The 20,349-nt window shown below is 39.2% G+C and overlaps 1 protein-coding gene across 2 annotated transcripts in view; it reads right to left on the bottom strand.

The window, feature by feature from the left end:
- The window catches only part of LOC107085193 (lysosome membrane protein 2-like), a 16,223-nt gene extending 5,667 nt beyond the window's left edge, over positions 1–10,556 (bottom strand). The window contains exons 1-11 of one of the 2 annotated variants that reach the window (XM_015375397.1): positions 10,123–10,556; positions 7,146–7,303; positions 6,711–6,858; positions 6,284–6,478; positions 5,599–5,690; positions 4,436–4,555; positions 3,934–4,112; positions 1,983–2,101; positions 1,297–1,370; positions 1,119–1,170; positions 866–1,018 (exon numbers count right to left, since the gene is read on the bottom strand). In XM_015375397.1, coding sequence (XP_015230883.1) covers positions 866–1,018; positions 1,119–1,170; positions 1,297–1,370; positions 1,983–2,101; positions 3,934–4,112; positions 4,436–4,555; positions 5,599–5,690; positions 6,284–6,478; positions 6,711–6,858; positions 7,146–7,303; positions 10,123–10,245 — 1,413 coding nt within the window. In that variant the 5' untranslated portion in view covers positions 10,246–10,556. The remainder of the gene's footprint in view (positions 1–865; positions 1,019–1,118; positions 1,171–1,296; positions 1,371–1,982; positions 2,102–3,933; positions 4,113–4,435; positions 4,556–5,598; positions 5,691–6,283; positions 6,479–6,710; positions 6,859–7,145; positions 7,304–10,122) is intronic. The other variant, XM_015375396.1, reaches the window with a different exon arrangement.
- Between the last annotated feature and the right edge of the window lie 9,793 nt (positions 10,557–20,349).

Raw genomic sequence — 20,349 nt, forward strand, 5'->3', positions numbered from 1 at the left:
GAGTAGCATATTTTAAAAAAAGAACGTTTAAGGTTGTTTTAAGGACATTATCGGACATGCTCTATGCAAGCCATTCTAAAGCAGCCAGGGGGTGATTCTAAATGAGCCAAAAAGCAGAGACAGGACCAATTGTCAAACTTTTGGTGTTGATCATTCGATTTCATCCTGGACACTACAGAAAATGGGCTTAAAGTGTAAAAAACCGAACTTCTCCTTTAACATGAGATGTGGTAACTTGTGCTTTTGCTAACTTTCACATCAACCTTCCAATCAGAAACATCATTATCACCCCAACTACAGTATTCCACTCTTTTTCCTCCCCTACATGGTGACACATGAGTGACCCTTAACTATTGGAAGGTTGTTCCTCCAGTTAGCTTGTTACGGTAACACTTCAATAAAATGGATTTCAGTGTTTACTCCCCATTTTTGAATGTGAAATAAAGGACTTTTTGCAGCTTCAGGTTTCGATCATTTCTATGGCAGCACTTTCAAACTCCTTCCCTCTTTCCACTCTAACTTTCAACTTGTGCTTAAAACTAGACAGTATTAAGCATAGAAACAAAGCATCAAAGCATAATTTAATCCAGAATTGCTGAAAATGGCTCATGCTGGCTTTGCTGCACAGAAACAATGCAACATGTTAGTGAACGGATGCAGAACTTTGGGTTAAACTTGCAGCAGCTCAGTGGGGCAGAAAAGACTTCAACAAGCAAAGCATAGTTTGAAATTTTAGTGTGTCCAAGTCCAAGTCTAGCGTGGAGCTGGGTCTTTTTAACACAGAGCTGATGTAAGCGTGCAGCAGGCAGCTAAATATACACGTGGATTATTACTGCAGTGGAGGGAAAAAGCTGCTTCTTCTTACCTTTTTCTGCCGATTCCTGCAGAACAACACAACGAGCACCAGCAGCAGGATGATGCCCATCCCAATGATGAGAAGGGGGAAGTTTGACACGAGAGTGACAATCAGGAGAAGGGTCCTCATCTGAGACGCCGAGTCTTCGTCAATAGTTGCCGTCTACATTTGAGAACAGAGAGGAATATGTTGATTTATGAGTTCAGGTTATGGTTACCCGAACATCTGTGGTTTGTGTCTTGAGAGCTGGGAAGACGCTGACCTCGTTTACAAACATGATGGGGAAAATGGTCTCATTGAGGAACTTTGTTTTGCTGAAATTGAAAAAAAAAAAAGAAAAGAGAAATAGAGGTTAGAAGGAACATCTGGCTCAACACGCTGCCTAAATGTCGACAGCGTATTTCAACAGGAAAGTGGGTCAGAGTTGAAGAGAAACCTACGGGAAGCCTTGGATTCTTTTCACGATGATGTTGAGCTGAGCCCTCTTGCAGGCGCGGATAGGAACACCTGTGGTCTGGAAAAAAAAAAAATCAAAGTTTTTTTTTTTTTTACTTTCTAATCACTTCTACACACATTTTAGATTATAAAAACACAGCTGCCTTGTTCAAAAGTAGACAATCGGGATTAAAAAAATGCTAAAATGACTGACCATATAAAAGCAGTCACTAATTTATTTGCACTCGGATTGAATATTATAAATTTTTTACCTTTTCATAAACTCTTTAAATTGTCATTTTTCCAGAACAGAATGTTCAAACAACTAATCCTTTAAACAATTTGGAAGCTCAAGTTGTTTTAGTAAGTTACACATCAACTATCCTTTTCGTCACCATAAGAACAGCATAATACTGTCTGGATACAGGATAAGAAAACCTCAGTTAAACATAAAAAAGATGTCTTATTAGTTTAAGGATCAGATCTTTCTGTCCACTTCAAAACCAGTAGTACCAATCAGGAGAGATCCAAGAACAATCACGGCTCAAGCCTTTCAGCCTCCCTTGCATAATATAATGATGTTCATAAAACTGATGAAGTAGAGCAGGGAGCTTTTTATTTGGATTTCTTTCTTTTTCATTACATGTAAAGTGTTAAAAAGCCTGATAAAAGAATAAGTTGTTTGGCATACCGGCTGCAGGTCCAGGTATGTCTCATGCTCCTCCTTGTTGGGGTTAAGCCCGTCAACAGCGTTTATGTACTTGGGGTCGGCCTGGTAAAAGTGGGGGAAGGACACAACGATGGGAGCACCTAGAGAGAAATGGAAATGTGACGAAATAAACAACCAAGGTCAAAAAAAAGATTAGCTAAACATTTGAGGCATTACGATGTTTTATATCATGTAAACAAAGGCTGAAAGTATGTAGCTGGAAGCTTAACATGGTGGGTGTTCAAAGGAGGGTCCAGGGACCAACCTCTCCTTGAACCCTTAATTTGGACTCCAACTTCCTGCTTGGTCTTTTTAATTTACAATCCCTACAACCGTATGAATGACGGCAGGAATGAGTAACAGCTGCAGGTAATGCATTAATGTTTAACTTTTGAGAGTTTCAGCTGTCAGTGACAATTCAAAGGGGCAAACTCTGCCGACAGCTGGGAGGTGTTTGCATGAAGAAATGATGAAGATTTCAGCAATTATTTGCTTAATAAAATACTATGGAAATATAAGCCTCGACTTTGTTTAGGCATTTCATTTTCAGGGTTGATGAAGCACCTGAAGCACGGCCAGCAGGTCATAGGATATTTGCAACAGCTTATTACAGAACGTCCCCAGGCAAAGTGCAAAACGGCCACCATGTGACAGATGAACAGAACAGAGCTGGTTTGGGCGTCTCAACAAAAACATGATATAGTTTTGTTTTTTTTTAGTTACACTTGAAAAACGATCCAGAAATAAGAAAAAATGTCTTAAATTAGGTGTATTTACCCTTGATTTGAGTAGGTAAATGAGATAGTTTGCCAATTGAACCAGTATTTTTACTCTTAAAATAAGATAATTAGATAATAGTTACTTTAAATTAGACAATGCAATTGTGTTTTCTTATTTTAAGTGTAAATTATCTTGTTCCATTGGCAAAATGTCTCTTATCTCCCCAATTCAAGAACAAATGCACTTATTTTAAGAAAAAATGACTTATCAAGATTTTTTATTTTTTGTAGTGTAAGAAGTCTTGATTGTAGGGATGACTCAGGTTTAGCTGTTCGTGTTAGCTGTACTGCTACAAGTTTTCACAGGTTTAAATGAGAATTAATGAAATGGATCATTTAAAGAGTTGGACCTGCATTAATTTATATTCTGCGTACTGATCTAATGCTGCTCGATTGGCGCACACGCCTCTTTGTTTTTTCCAGCAGGTGATCCAATATTTGCATTTCAGCACTGATTTTTATGATGTCTGCAGTAAATGACTCAAAGCTGTGTAATCAGTCCCTGGATAATCTTTGGTTTTATCCTGCCTTTGCAAAACTCCTCCCTCAGCTTTGACCGAAAAGATGAATGTTCCTTATTTTTTCCTGAGTGAACCTGAGGAGTCAGGTGCCGGTTCTCCAAGATTGTAATCATGCTACAGTTTGATTTAGGCACCCCTACATAAAAACGGATCCAACTTTTGCAGAACTCGAAAAAATGATTGAGGTGTGTTGGAGCATCTGATCAGTTACCGTTTCCAAACCTTTATGTGCCCTGGTGATTAAAAACTTCCTTAGAGTCATCTTTTTAAATGGGATCATTAAATAAATTCTGAAATGTTTATTTTGCAAATGTATAGGAATAAAGTTTAAATTTAAATACATTTCAGGTAATTTGCAAGTATAATTGCAAAGGTTAAAGGGTCAAAGTTGATATTGCTTTACTACACACTAACAGCTTTATAAAACCTGCCCACACAGTCAGAGGAGTTAATCATTGAACCTTTGTTGGGTGAAATCTGATGAGCTCAAACACCTGGAAAGTCAGAGAGCCGCTCACCCAATCCATGGAGTAGTTGGGGGGTTGTTATGATGAAAGGATACTAATGATAACTAGGTCAGAGTCTGAGGTAACCGATGAGGGAAGGGTGGACTGATTGGGCAGGGGGTCGTACCTTCTCTACAAACGCTGACTTTCAGCACCCCGGTGCCGAGGCAGTCTCCTGCCGGCACGCAGAAGCCCTCGTTGGTGGGATTTTGCTTGGGGCTCATGAGGACGTCGCTGGGGGGAGCGAAGCGGTAAGCCTGGATTCCTTTAACCTCCACGTCCTCCACGTAGGCCAGATGAATAGACCTGAGGGGTGAGAGCTCACGGATTAGAGGAACATCTTGGGGGAAAATAAAAAATCAAACGAATCCTTCAAGTGATGTGGACTAAAATTAGACCCAATCTCCACAGAAGTCATTTACAACATAATAAACCCTGCTATCGCTTTCCATTACCGCCATCCTCATCGTGCAATGCAACAGCCCATGGACTCAGCAGGTCTGTGAGTAAACAACTTAGCTGGCATTTCCTTCTACACCATAGCCCTGACAGGAAGTCTCCCTCCTCCCCATAGCCAATAAGATTTGACTGTACACAAATGAGCAAAACCAAAAATCAAATGTTTGTACCGGCAGAGATCAGCGGCGAAGATGTACAGCAGCTCGTTCCTGTCGATCAGTGGGTGGAAGACTGCGCCGTCGGTGCCGTTGATCATGTTGCTCTGATTGGATGACCACCAGGACATTTCCCTGATGGAAACAGGTGTAAAGCAATAAAATGTTAAACAAGCTGGAGATACCGTACAAAATAAAACGAGAGTTAAGAATGTTAAACCAAACCCTTTCTTATCTTTGTTCAACACAAATACAGTTTTACTTGATCTTGAAGCTAACTGCTAATTTGACTAGGTTTAAGACCAAAGCAAACAACTACAGAATTTACAATAACTTTCATCTCTAAAACACCATGAAGATCTACTCAAACTTCACTTTATGACTTTCAAACCATCCTTATTTTTGTATTTGAAAGCTTTTACCGCTAAAGTCAATGGCTTTTTTTACTGGTATGGATGCAGAACGTTGCAGCACCAAAAATCTTCCTGTATGAAACATGATCTGATGCAATAAACTTCTGGTCAAAATATCCGTCTCACATAACATTATTTTTAAAAAGCCTCGATGATAGAAGTTCAAGAAGTTTCAAGAATTTTATTGTCATTGTCAAAAAAAAAAAAAAATAAATAAATAAATAAATAAAAATATATTAAAATACTTTATATATTAGTTACTTTGACAAAGGACGCTGTAGTGGTTATAATCAGTATACATTTCATACAGCATCAAAGGCGGCACACCTTCTTCTAAGAATGCTGTGTAAATAAATACCTGATAAGAAATTCTGACTCATTTAATTTAATTTAACAGCACAAGGATTCCTTTCATACTAAATTGATATGCTGATACTTTCTATGATAATAATAATAAATTATTAGACACATTGTTAATTTCCTGCAACAGGATGAACTGGATTCATCCTGCTCATCCTGCCCGATTCCAAACTACACCTTCACCCACTTTCCAAAATGTTCTAATTTAGCAATACTTTTTAGCCTAAAAACCAAAGAGCAAAGGTTGTTGCCTCCGGACGTTTGCATGGAGGTTTTGCAACAACGCAAACAGTGGATATCAGGGACCACGGGAAGTTTTAGCAACGTGCTGACAGAGGGGTTTCATATCATCCAGGACAGCAGCAGTAGAGTGAGAGAAAAGCGTGGCTTGACATGAAAGTTTACCTCAGGCCATTCCAGGTGTCGATCTTGCCATAATCCAAGTAGTTCTGCTCCCCGGTGTGGAACACAAACTCTCCTTCGTGAGTGCCGTTTTTCTGTGGAAAACACAATGTTTAGACACGCTGCGGTGAGGAACAACAGACCAGGAAGCAGTGGAAGCAACAGCTGTCAGAAACGGCAGTTATGACCAGTGATGAACGACCCAGAGGGGGAAAGGGAAAAAAAGAAATACTCCTTTAATATTTGTTCTGACAAGCCCTCTAATGTAGGAACAACACATGCTTTCAGGTCACGTTACAGACGACAGACTTAAATGCCTATAAATCACGTTTTTTGGGGGGTTTCTTGCCATTTTTTTTTTCTTTACCAGTTTCTACAAAAAAAAAATGTTTTTTTTTTCTTCATGTTGCTGAAACTTAAATGATAATGGATCATCAGCTCCATCTGCGCGAGCCTCAAAAGTAACCCTATCAAGTCATGTCCTTAATTACTTTACCGCTGGAGACAAACTGAAGAAGCTTGTCTGTCAACAGGAAGTACGAAATCTTCCATCAGCATTTGGAAGCAGATTTAGGTGACATTAGTACCAACTTCCCCCATTTTGTCATTTCAGTAACTCTGGACAGTCTGCACACGCCAGTTTTCCCTCTGGCTTGGCATAATATAAAAAAAAAGACTGGAACCTCACCTTCCACATCAGCCCAAAGTATTCGTCCACTTCTGGCTTTATTTTATGGATCTTTGACATGAGAGGGTCCTTGAAGCCCCAGAGAACCTCGTGGACAGTGCGAGTCATGAAGAGGTCGACTCCCAGGCTGCTCACATACATGGACACCATGGTACGCAGAAAAAAGCTGTAGGAGTTCAACTCGTTCATCACCGCCTTAGAAAGACAAAAGAAAAAAAATAATAAGTTCAATAGAAGGAAAAATCGACTAAACATTGCCTCCTTTTTATAAGATATTATAGCTTTGACCTCCTGTTAAATCCTTCACTGGTTCAACGTGTATTCATAGTTTATATGTCTGAATTATAAGAATCTCCCAATGAGATTCTTATAATGAGTGAAAAATAAGTGGATTTAGGTAAAATAACACACAAACATTGTGTCTCACCACAAATGGGATGTTGATCGTCCTGATGATGTCCACCTCAGGGTTACCAGCCGACTTCTCAGGGACAAAGACAAAAGATTTGGGATTCAGAGCGTAAACCTTGGTGCCGTTCTCCAGGAAAGTGACGTTTTCCCGTGGCCTGTATTCCCTGATGAGGACAGAAACATTGGTCGATTGTTATGGATGGTAAAACCAGATGATAAACAATCATATGGCTTCCCTCTGCAGTGAAATCATAGCTCGGTAATAGGGAGAATTTGCAGAAAACAACAGGTTACAACAAACTAATTTAATACAACTTAATGTGATAAACCAACAAAAGGTATTCTGTGAAAAACAACGAAAATCTCAGACAATCATTTATTTTTAAATATCTAAATCAAGTAAAGACAAATGAAACCGTTTTAATCCCAGTTACCTAGACTTAAAAGTTACCTGTAAGTATAAGGGCCGATCTGTTTGACAGACGCCTTCCCTCCTGCCAGAAACTCCTCAGGATTGGTCACGTTGAAGAAGTAATACTCCATGTAAACAGGCGGGGGTGGGTTCTTCCATGACTCAAACACTTGGCTCTTCTCTGTCAACGTAATTTCCTGTCAAGCGAATAATAAATGAAATGAAAAGCACGTCGCTACTGAGAAATATTACAAGATCAGACAGATCTTTAACCGGGGCAGAGCGATGGCGTACGCTTCATGGTTTTGTGGTTTTTTTGGGGGCGCTGTCAATGTTGTGTCATATTTGTAGCTAGGAGACGGGCCAAGACCTCAAAAACCCAAAGGGAAAAACTTCTGAAAATTTAGAAAATGTGTCCGACAGAACTCCCCAAGATGATATGAAAGGTGATAGATATAAGTCACTGTAATGTTTAACCTGAGCACTGGGCTGTAAAGCAGCATGACGGCTCGAGGTGTTTGCTGACAGGAAAAGTAAATCAGCATCTGCTACGAGAGAAACGCTCCACTTGCTTTCCCTGCTGAAAGCCCTCCGACGCTCTGAGAAGCTGCAGATATTGTTTTCTGTGGTCTTTCACAGGCATTCCGGATATATAGCATAAGGTTTGACTAAAGCTTCCTGTTTGGGTGAACGCCTCAAATGTTCAAAGTGCCCTAATGGACCTTTGCTGCAACATTTTTTCTATTGTTCCTTTAAAAAAAAAAAAGTGATTAAAAAACAAAATGATACTTTCAAACAGGCCAACACCCTAAAAATAAAATAAAAGATGTACTGATAACCAGAGAGTGTAATTTTGGACAATACTTGATTGGCAATATGCCTTTTAAATTATCAAAAAATATATAAAACAAAACAAGAACTACTATCATTTTTTTATTATTTTTTTTCTCGCTAAAATCAATTTAATTTGGAGAGTTTAATCATAATCTGATGAAGGGATGACGATAATCTAGTAATTCCACAATTTCCTATGAGTCACAAAAAAACTCAAATAATCAGCAGTTCAAATGGGTTTTATTTCTATAATAAATCTGCAAAAACTGGAACTGTTATCTTAAAAAAAGAGCTTAATCTGCTCATCCCTACCTAAAATAACCTTTAAGAAAAACAAATGTCACTGACCACATCGAATATGACAACGGGTTTTTAAAAATGGCTGATGGAGCGGTTTTAGCTTTAGTTTGCCTTCGCAGCGTCACCAGAATCAACCCTAAAAAGAGAACTAGAGGTATTTAAGAGGCAGGGACCTCTGGAGTCCTGATGAGTCGGTCTTTTTTTAATTAAAAGCTGAAATGAAACCAGATAAAGCTGGAAAAAAAGGCATGACCGTCAGCTGAGCAGGGATGAGTGAAAACATTTGGTTCCTTTTGTTTTTAAACGACAGCAGATTGTTGGCTCAGAGCTGGCTGACCGTCTGAACCTTCGCAGCACTAAGTGGGACTGAATCATCGTGTTTGTCAACCTTGGGGAAAGGTCTTCCAAAGTTGAAGGGATTGGAAAAGTCATGTATGAGAAATGCCTGCATCAAAAACCAGAACATACTACAGTGTTTTTAGTGAACTGAAGGTAATCCAGTTACACTTAAACAAGAACGTTTACATGAGAAACAGACTAAGCACGACCTTGTTCCTCGGGACTTTTACACCTCAGTGAAAAGGAGTGGCAAAAGCGGGTGTGTGTGCTTTTTCCCCTCCTTATTTTAGTTTTCTAATTTGGGCCGAACGATTTGGGATTGGCTTAAGCAGGATAAAGGAGGAATTAGGCAACATCTTTTTGGTAAAACTGATTCCCTCGAGGGGTTAGAAAGCCAACAAATTCCTTACAACACTCCTGTACTGCTTCTCTAAGAGTCAACCTCCAGGAGGGAGACTTTGATTTTCCCCCTTCTCCATAAAGCTACGTTCAGCCTCAGATTAGATGGGTTTTTGGAGTCCATTCAGCATGTCTGAGGCGGTCTAATTTATTTGGGAAAGAGGATTAGCTACGCTGTCATTTCTTGTAACCACCAGCTGCGTCAAAGTCAGATCCCCCCCTGTTGATTAACTTTTGCTTAATTTGGGTCTCAGTGGGATGAGGTGCTGTTGCCGTGGTTCCTTTTGCATCCAAGTTGCTCCTTTCCAACTTTACTTTGGGAAAAGCAGAAAAAGATGCATTGGAAGCACTGAATGGAGGAATGCAGAAGGACAAGTGAGAAAAGAAAGATCAGCAGCATGTTAAAGGGGGGAGCAGGTCAGCTGCCAGTGACCCCACCCAACCCCGGCTAGAACCCATCAGCCCCCCACATCCCCTAAACTACAAAAACAAGCAAAGATTGGTATTTTAGAATGACATAAGAGCATAAAAGCAGCATGTTTTGCTCCAATAGAGATCTTCTAGGTAAAATAACAAATCTTATTAAATATGGACTTTCTATAAACTATGACTGATTTATTTTCCAATTTGGACTAAAGAAATGACTGCAGAGAGTCCAGAATCACCCAACCTCCCTTCCCCCAAAGCTGCACACCTCCCTCCCCCTTTCATTCACCAACATTTCTCCCACTGCCTCCTGGAATCATTGAACAGCCAAGCAGGACATGAAACCTGTGTCAGCTGCTGGCAGAAATCATAATCTCATCAGGATTAAAAAATCCTTCACAGCAATTTCCCATTCAACAACAAAAAAATAATAATAATTGTGTTAAATAAGAGCATCCCATGTTAAAGACCCTTTAAATGAGGGGAGATAGGCTCACATCAGAGGTGACTCAGTGTGTTTTACCTCAACATTTCACATTTGTCAATCATGACAAATTAATTAATAGCTATAAAGCTAATCCAGCTGGATTAGAGACCCCAAAGAAACACAGAGTGGTAAAATGTAGGAGATTATGTCAGTGGTTCCTGCGCTGGATGAGTCTGTGACCCTGCTTTGATTTGTCCCCGCGGCTCACAGTGGAAATAATGACAGGTTTACCTTTTTTAGCCGACTGTGGATCATCGTTTGGAAGACCTGAGCCACGACCAGGGCGATCCCCACGATCAGGAGGTGAGCGCAGACGATGCCGGTGGCGTAAATGACACATGATCTCCGAGTCATGATGAAAACTTCACTGAAGAAGGCAATAACTTCCACAAAAATAGATCTATCTCTATATATGTGTGATTAAAGAAAAGGAGGTGAGGAGTTGTAGGACCGTGAAGGCTCGGGTCCCCCCGTCTCCAGAGCAGCAGCTGCGGGTTGAAACTTCACTCTTCCCAGCGGCGAGAGGCGATCCTCCCGGTGAGGGTTTTAAATTGATGGCACTTCTTCAACACAGAAGGGAAATTAAACGTAACACAATTTAAACCCCCCCCGAAAGCAAAGGAGGACCAAGCTGCTCGGAGACGGAGGTGAAATGAGACGGTGTCGCCCTGCTAGTAGGGTGGTAGAAGAACGGGAACCTCCTCCTCCCTTTCCTGAAGCCGGTGAGGCGACACGCATAGATCTATGCGAGTAGACGCTGCATTGGGGGGACCTAACGCCTAACGGACGTAAATTACGCGGCCATCTTGAAGGAGGCATTTTTTTCTTCTTTCATTTGTTTTTGACATAACAGCAAAAAAAAAAATAATATATATATATATATATATATATATATATATATATATATATATATATATCTACTTCAAGGTGCTGGGTGAGGTTTTGACAATTTGGTCTATGATTAATCATGAAGCAAATAAATATGCAGATGGAAGAGCCTGGGCTCTTAATTCAATTCAATTCAGTTTATTAATATAGCGCCAATTCACATTCAAACACATGTCATCTCAAGGCACTTTACAGTTCACCAGATCATACGGTCAAATTGATTCAAAGTTTTCTATCTAAGGAAAACCAGTTGATTGCATTGACTCATTGACTGGGATGCAATCCCTCACACTAAGTATGCTTGTAGTGACAGTGGAGAGGAAAAGCTCACTTTTAACAGGAAGAAACCTGCAGCAGAACTAGGCTCAGTGTGAGCGGCCATCTGCTGAGGCCGACTGGGGTTCAAGGGGACAGACGCAGAGATACAAAAAGCAGCTTACTGCATGGAGTAAGTGTGTTCAGATTATAGCTCACTCTGTCCTCCTTCCAAAAGCAGATAGGATGAGTTGGGAGACCCTAAGATAAGAGTGTTTGCAATACAAGGTTTTTAGTCCTGTGTCTCTGTGATGGAGTGGTGACCGGTCCGGGGGGGTGGGGGGGCTGTTGGCAGATACCCAGCAGTTCCCCACATCCAGGCAAGTATATACCCCTTTCCCCCGGCCAGTAAAACAGTTTAAACCTGGGAACGATCAGCTTTTAGTGGCTTTTAGTGTGCTCCGATCGGCATACGTTGGGAAAATTAGATCCAGATCGATTTATGAGATATCATTGAGAGCAGCATATGGATGTCACAACATAATATATAAAAAATTATTAAATATAAAGGTTATTAGATCAGTTATTAGAGCTAAAGATCAGATAAAATATTGTGGTTTGGTATAATTTCTGTCTAATTGTTTATTGATGCAATTTTGTTTGTAATCCTCATAGCACTGTGAAATTTATTTTCTCTGGTTTACATTGGGTTAATTGGCAAACATTAAAATTCTAAAAAAAAAAAAATGTATAGATTTTTTCTTTACAAAACTAATCTTAATTTTTTAGGTTTCCGTTCATTATTTCTTTTATTTGAAAACCTACTTTCTAACCACTCAATACCAAATTTGCCACTTGCAATATGGAGGAGGCACTGACGCGTTGGTTGTATTGGGCAGAAGCGACTTCTACTCTTGTAGTTCTATGGCCAGAGGCCAGCTTTTGGGCCGGCTGTATGGATGGGTGTGTGTGTAAAGATGCATACACAACTGTTTGTAAGAATGCTGTTTATGAGAATGTTTATGTAACTCAACAGAACGTGATTGAAAATATTTCACCTATTTTGTCGGAGCATGAAACTGCCGACTATATCATATTTATTTGTATTCATTTTATCCTTCATGATGTTCATTCTCTGCTGATCTAGTTACTGTTACTAGGGTTATGAATTAATTTAACAGAAGCAGCATGGTCTACCACATGGGCACGCTGTTGGTTAGTATCATCACTGCCACACTGTTTATACTGTTATTATCGTGGCTTTTTGTTGTAAATATTTCACAATGGTTCGCTCTGCTAATGAACATGTAGGAAATGATAAGGCAGCACATTCCGTTAGCTTTTATACAGGAACCGCTATCTCGCCTCATGTCGCCTCCTTAAATAAGCGCCGGGTCGGCATGAATAATGTTGGATTCAAACAACCAACGGTCGTTGACGCGAGCGCTTTGTCCGACAGGCGGGGGCTCTCATTGGCTGCCGCCCTCACGGACCACCGTTCCAAGACCTCCCACTCTGCGCGCGGATTGGTTGGACGGTGGTGAGAGTGATGCTGAATTTCATCGACTGATTTCAGGGCGGAGCTTGTTTAAAGGGGGAACCAAAACATGTGAGGCTCTCTTCTGCCAGAGGGAGAAAAAAATAAAATAAAGCACGGATGTTTAAAAGGTTGTTGTTTTTTTTCCCTGAACCACACATTGTGTTTCAGAGGTGAACAATAAAACAGGGAAGATTTATGACCTGTGTTATACTCACAAGGAGTCTAAGGCCATCAGATAATGACAATGCCAAATCATAAGATCTCTAACCTTGGAATTGAAGGGAAGGGTTCATTTTGTTCTTTTACCTTGACCAAGTTAAGAGGTGTTGAAATAAAAATGAAAAACAAAAAAACCAAACAAAATAAAAACGAACATACTATTTATATACCTTACAATAAATACCTTCTCCATCTTCTACCTGTCTAGTATATCCCTTTTGAGTAATTAACCTTACATATGGGGAAGGGAACAAATAATAGATAAAAATAAATAAATAAATATGACAGTTTTACTCATACACACTTACATTTAAAACAATATTCTGACTCAAAATACAGCCAAACAGGCAGAGTCAAAGACCATTCTAACAAGGCCATCAGATAATGACAGGAACAAATCAACAACTTGTGTAACCTTGAGATGGGGAGCTGGACTCATATACTTTAAAACTGGAAAAGTAGTAAGAAAATCCTGCCAGCAATATGGAAAATAGAAGTCCTGTTCAATTCAGTCATTTTTAAATGACTGTTAACGCGACAAGGCAAAAAGTGACCTGCAACCAAATATCAGAATCAATAAAAATAAAAAAAAATCTGATTTTAAAACCAAACTCTTTTCCATTATTTGAGTTTTAATTGGTTTGTTCTGCAGTACAACAACTAGTTTAAATCTACACCTTTTTCAATCAAGTTCGCCTTTTCAAACACCTATTGTATTGTGCTAATCGGAAGTGTAAGGCCATCAGATAATAGCAAACACAAACCATAAAAACTAGAGTGGCCTTGAGATAAGGTGCTGCTCTTATAGTTTTTACCTTGACCATGATTTGAAAAGGTGTGAGCTGAAATGTTTAGGAAACAACATTCAACATTAAAATGCATGCAGACATTTCAGTTTCATATTTTTCGGCTTTACTTACGTGTTCACTACTACAGAAATATATTAAGGGTTTTAAATGACAGCTTAAAGGGTTCAACTTTTACATTGCATATGGCGCTGCCATTCAACCAGAACACATTTGTTTTTTTTTTTCTAAAAAAAACATCCCATGTTGCTACGGATGATTCACTCTGCTTTGTTGAAGTCCGTCTCTTAAGAGTAAATCTATTTCCTGCTTTGCAATGCATCATTAAAACCAACGTGAAAGAAAAAGCACAGAAATAATTTTTGCTGCTGTAAAAAAAAGAAAAAAAAACTATTCCGCACAGTAAACATGGTGCTATGCAGTATCTCACTACTGGTTCAGTTACTATTCAGCCTAAAACATAGTACTCAATAAGAACTACAAAGGCACATGTATGGTATTTTGATCTCTGCAAAAATACAAATATGTTTTGCTATAAAGCCTCTCCAAACATAATCTGAACCGTAATTGAGAAGTCTTTTAACTAATATATAGATTCTTTGTTTCTTTTTTGTTTTTTTACAAAGTTTTCAGCTGTTCTGGGGGAAAAAAATGAAATGCACCACTGTTTTAAAGTTAGAAAAGGTCAAAGGGCAAATTTGCTTTGGGATTCTGAGGCACTGAAAGCATTTAACCAGTGAGAGGCTGAAACAAGACACTGGGAGCTGCAGGAACCACCACAGTCCATGTTTACATGCAAACACCAGCTGCTTATCTTACAAGCAGACTTATACCCAGAATTCGAATGGATTAGATGGACAAGCTGATACCAAAAAAGAAAAGAAGGCTGTGTCAATCCCTTAGTGATTTTTTGCATAGTCACCACTGTGGATACATCTATTTTGTGTGACTCTAAAAAGAAAGCCCCAATATCTCACTGATCTGTACTAGACCTCCGGTTAGTTCGATGAGTCCAGCTCTTTCAGTTGTAGTGCACTGACTGAAAGGTGAACACGGTCATGCAGCTTCTGTTTTATAATCCATAAATAAAGTTGGACAAAAGACAACAAGTTGGCCTCAGGAAGTGATATACATCATATCATTTGATGTTGCTTTCTGGAAGGAAGTGACTGGGCTGGACTCTCACTATTAATGTGATTGAGTGTTACCTCATTGTACAAGGTCTTATGGCAGTCCCAGAGGATAGAGCCTGTAGCGGGGGCGGCATCTGTTCAAACAAGAGGGGGGAAAAATGCTAAAGAAAATCATCAGGGGGGAAGGATAACAGTCAAGTAATGTAGCAACATTGTTCCTGCCAAAGAAAGGAGGGAGTGGGTGTGGGGGGTGAAGTGGGGTAAAACAGTTCAACCTTTGTAATAGTCTCTTTTTATGTTTGCTAAGCAGAGCGACACTGATGTCTTTCTTTTTTTGCTGCTGAAGAAAAGGTTTGAACGCCTTTTGCACGAACAGATTTAAGATGGGGTTTTTTTTTATGCAAAATAGCTGCTTTTACTGTAAATATATAATGGTGCAAAAAATAAATATTTACATGCATCATGAAATGAAGCATTTAGAAAGAAAATATTTTTAAAAAATAAAAACAAAACTATTCATGTTGGTTGCTTCCACAAATCATTCATTGTGTTCAAGCCCCACCTCAGAAGCAAGAACATTTGTCTGGACAGAGATGCCTATTCATGGGGTTTTGGGACAGAAAATGAATGAATAGTTCAATACATTCTGGAAAGTCAACTTCTCAAAGTTGTCTGGGCTTTAGGCTTTGAGATTCTTCTCCAGGAAGAATGTAAGGCCACAAGTCTCACACGCTCAGTCATTGAAATAAGTTCAAGTCACAAACACTGGGTCATTCTCACGTGGAAAGGAGAGAACTGCTGAGCACCAGAAAATCCTGTTTGGTATTTGATGGGTGGATTCACTGTGAACTCTGTAAGGACAAGCATCCTTTACCTGGGGCAGTCCACAAAACGCACCTGGAAGGCAAACATTGATCCAGGTCTTTTAGACTGACGTGTCCTCACCATTGTTGTACTGTATTCATTTGTCCATAACTGTACTAATATTACTGCCTACGCCCCAGTTCTCTGAGCTGCCTCAGGCTATACCTTCATGTATCAACAGAGATAAACAGGAATGTTTGAGCGAAAGCAGCTGTCTGTAGAAAGAACACTCAATCCTAACAGATCTATAGAAACATGGCAAGTCTTCTCAGTACTAGACAAGTGTTATTTTTTGGGTTTATGCAGTTTTTCAGTAACATTTATATATAAAGTGATGAGAATAGCAAAATATCTAAATCCATGCTTATATGAAATTAGGTAACTTTAGTAAAAAAATTCACATGCAACTAATCAAATGCTGATATGCATCATCTATTGTCAGATGTTCTGGCATTTGAGTAGTTTCTTCCATTTCTCAAAGTTCATCATGAGGTGCAGCTGAACTTCACAGCGTTTTATTTAAAACAGGAACAGGCAGTAATGAGGAAGTCTAATCATAACCATATGAACTTATCGGCTAAGTCGTGCCATAGGAAATGTCCCAAAAACTGTGTTTTGCTCTAGATGTTAATGTCATGTTTCACGGTTGTTTTTTTTCCCAAAGATAAAAGTAACTTTCACTGGAGGTTGGTTTGAAAGTACTCTGTTTAAAATATTGGGGCTTTATAAAGCATTTGAACCCCTTTCCAGAACTTACCTCCAAATTGTAAAACTTTAAATTTCACATTTACATTATGCTTCATAATGAGTACTGAGCTTAATCCTCTTTGGCTTCAGGTTTTGATGCAACATGCTATGCATACCATTCATTTATGTGTAGCTATTTTAATCAGTCTACAGAATATGACTCTTAAAATTCTGGAATTGTCATGAATTCAGTCCTTTACCATGAGTGTTCTCTGGGTTCATCTACAAACTGAATTCAGAACAAAAAATAAAAAAATCAGCTCCTTTTGAGGATCTTCTGATTGTCCTTTTCATTGTCCTTCTCACTATCAAGTCATTTGTCATGCCCTTACAGGGACATCTTTTCAATTTTGTGCCGTATGGCAGCTTGTCCAGAACTTGAAAGAATCCTGGTTAAATCAAGCTTCTTCCAGTTTAGGATAAAGGAGGTTGCTTTGCTCCTGGGACCCCCACCTTGAAACAATCTTGGGTCAGGATAGCGCTCTAACAGGTTCCAGAGAGAAACATAGAGATCCCTATTACATTTATTTTTGTTGGTTTTTTTGTTGTTGTTTGAGAGGGGGGTTCCCCGAGTTCTCTTTTCCATTGTTTACTTTCCTGATTTCTGCCGCATTGGTGACAGCGTCAACATTAACCTTGCGAGATGGTGTCACCACACATGGAGACGCAGGGGGACAGACGCCATGCAGCTTGCCAGCGAGGGGTTTGACCCAGCTTTTTTTGCCTATTTGAAGTTAGACAAATGCCGATAGTTAGCGGGATTGACCAATGTTTGAAAAACATGCATTAACCTGGTATTTTCAGTGTGAAAGAAGCTCAAGAGACCCTAACTACCTTCCTGACTCTTATCAGTGAAGAAGAAGTTTTTTCCTGAGCCCCCTGCCACAGAAAGCACCCTCACCCCGTCTGTAAGGCAGATCCAAGTCACCCTAATTGCACTTGTAATAGACATTCCATCTAAGAGGCTTTGAGAGAAGACTTGCTGCTGAAAACATAGGTGAGTGTTGTCTGCTAGGGCTGAGAACTATCTGTAAAAGACGCTCTGCTGTTATTTTTGTCTATCCTATATTGTCTCTACTGACATCACAGAAATCCAGGCAACATTCGGACCATTGGGACCAATGTGGTCGCAATGGTCTGGTAATCACAACCTTCCAGGATTAAATACTATTAGGTGATGGTTTAGAAGAAGATGGCCTGGCAGACTGTGTCTTTTGCTTCAGCTCTATCTTCTCCAGAAGCAGGTTGGAGCAATAAATACATTCCTGCCACAAGGTGACAGTCATGTTTCAGTTTTAATGCTTCTTCATAAAATCCCCAATTTAAGAGATACTCAAGCTCCACCTTAGGCCAAGACGACCATTTTTGCTAGTGAGAACTGCGTTCTAAGATTTTAAGAGACCAGCTTCCGTAACAGCTGGTCTACACTCGTCCACATCTGTGCCCTGCTGTAGGTCATAGTTAATAGATAAAGACAGAACCACATCATCTGCACAAAGTGAAGAACAGACCCTGAAGATTCAAACTGGATATCTTCCTTATTCAGATATTCTATTCTATTCTATTCTAATCTATTCTATTCACTGTGTATAAAAATAGCGAATTACCATCACTTCACATTGAAAATGTTTCAATGTGAATTGTTTCTTTATGTTTGAGAGAAATTTTACGTAAGTTATAATTCAAGATTTCAGATACTCCATGTTTTCTTTTAGAATATTTGTGACTGATAAAAGTAAGTTCTTAAACTTAAAGTTGTGAGGAGAACTAATACCAACATGATAGCAACAATCTTCTGTTGTAAACATCTAAACCAGCCTCCATCTTTCACATTCCTAATCTCTCCTTCTTATCTCAGGCTCCTTGCTGTACAACTCCACTAAAGAAACAACCTTAACTTCTTTGTGCGAGCATACACTACTCCCAGAGCTATGTCAGGCTCGCGCCTTGGTGCAGCCTGGCACCGAACATTAAGTCACAGAACTCGCAACCCAGACGTGCTCTTGGAGGAGACAGAGCCCTGAAATACAGGCTATGTTGTGGGAGTGGAGACCGATGAGGGGTGGGAGACCTTTTTTTAACAGACGTGATTAATATGAACTAAGCCTTTTTATAGCAAGGGGTGAAAGGACACTAAACAAAATTTATTTTTATGTTAATCCATTCTTTGTTCTCCAGAGAAAGAAAGGTGGTGACAGAAACCTAGTGCACTGGAGCAGACAAAGTGCTGTAAAGCGATACGATAACTCCAAAGTGGAGCATGAGATAAAGGAAACGAATTTCCATACGTTCATGACACCAGGTAAGAAATGTATTGCAACTAAGAAACACATTTAAAAAAAGCCTCCACTTTGAAATGATGATGCCACATGTCTATATTTAAAACGTTTTCCGGAATAACAAACAAAGGGAGTCTTTCCAAGAATGTCTTGCATATGATTCCAGAGCAGCATGCCACCTTTCTAAAGTTTATTTACACCAACATCACTTAAGTGGTTGACCAGCCATAGAATTCCTTTGTCTGGTTAGGTGTGGTCTGTTTCCCACCATTCAGCCAATGTTCTTGGCATGTGGAGACAGCCAGTCATTGTTCCCCCCCAGAAACCATTAGGTGTTAATTTAGGAACTCAAGGAGGCACTGCTGTCACACCACGCTAAAAAAAAGGCAAGGAAATATTCTCAATGACCTCTGCAACATGTCCCAAAAACATCTTAGAAAATGTTTTTTTTGTTTTTTATTCAAATGCTGTGTGTGGGTTGACCCTGCTTAGCCCCGATAACCCAAAGATCAGAACCATAGAAAGAACCGATGTATGACTGTGGATTATACACAGAGGATTCTGCATAGGTTGATAAATCCAGCCCCTGTTTCCTCTAAAAAGCAAATATTTTCATTGTTATCTCCTCTTATCACATCTGTTGCTTTTATAATTAAATATATATTAAATTATCTTGAATTAAAGAAAAATATAGGCTGCAAGGATATAATATGTAGGAGTATCGCACGGGTTCAAATTGTTTCACTTATACATGCTTGGCTTCTCTGCTGATTGATTGTTGGGTTAATCTACAAACTCCCCTAAGATTAAAGTGTGTTAGTCTAAGTTGTCCTATGACACAACCTGTCCAGGTCACTCATCTGATAATTAATGGAGATAAGAATCAGCCGACAGTATTGATAATGCATATACATTGTCGATGGACGTTTTGGGATTTTTTCTTTTCTTTTGTACAGTTTACTTGCCCCCATTGAAACACTGTGGTGGTGGTAGCATCATAATCTGGGATCCATTTTCCATAAGTAGAACTTTGTTTTTTGCTGTTGTAGGCAAATAAAAAAGGGGGACAGTGATTGCAGATGGTAAGGTGGGAAGATAAAAAAACAACCAAAGAAATCAGAAGTTAAAATATGCTTTAACTGTTTTTTTGTTTTTGTTTTTTCTTTTAACTGATGTATGTGTTTATTGGTTTACCTGTACAGGATAAATGTTACATTATATTTAAATAAGTAAAAAAATGCACGATGACATAATTTTTTTTCAATAACAAAAAAGCTGTTTTTTGTTCCCATGTTAGTGATTCTGTATTTGTGAAACTCAGCCCCCTTAATGACAGATTGGATTCATCTTTAATAGTAATTAAGAGGCAGATCAGTGCTCATAATCAAATCCTGATCGTTAATTAATTACGATTTTATAAACAACTTGATTTACTTTGCTACACTGGAGAATAAACATATCTATTGATACCAAGATGATAAGACATTAGCAATGGCTAAGAGAGGCAACTGTGGCTGCCTTTCAATCCAGGAAGGTTTCTAATACTTATCAAGGAATCTAAAATGCATCACATAGAAAGATGTTCTCAAGAGAAAAACATTTAACATATTCTTCCTTCTTGGATATCCCAGCAAATATCCTCCTATACTTAAAAACAACAATAAAACATATAAACCCTCCTAAAAATCTATGCCTCAGTATCTATGGCATAATATGAGTTTTAAGTC

This window comes from Cyprinodon variegatus, unplaced genomic scaffold (genome assembly GCF_000732505.1).
Source record: "Cyprinodon variegatus isolate N-32 unplaced genomic scaffold, C_variegatus-1.0 Scaffold118, whole genome shotgun sequence".
NCBI lineage: Eukaryota > Metazoa > Chordata > Actinopteri > Cyprinodontiformes > Cyprinodontidae > Cyprinodon > Cyprinodon variegatus.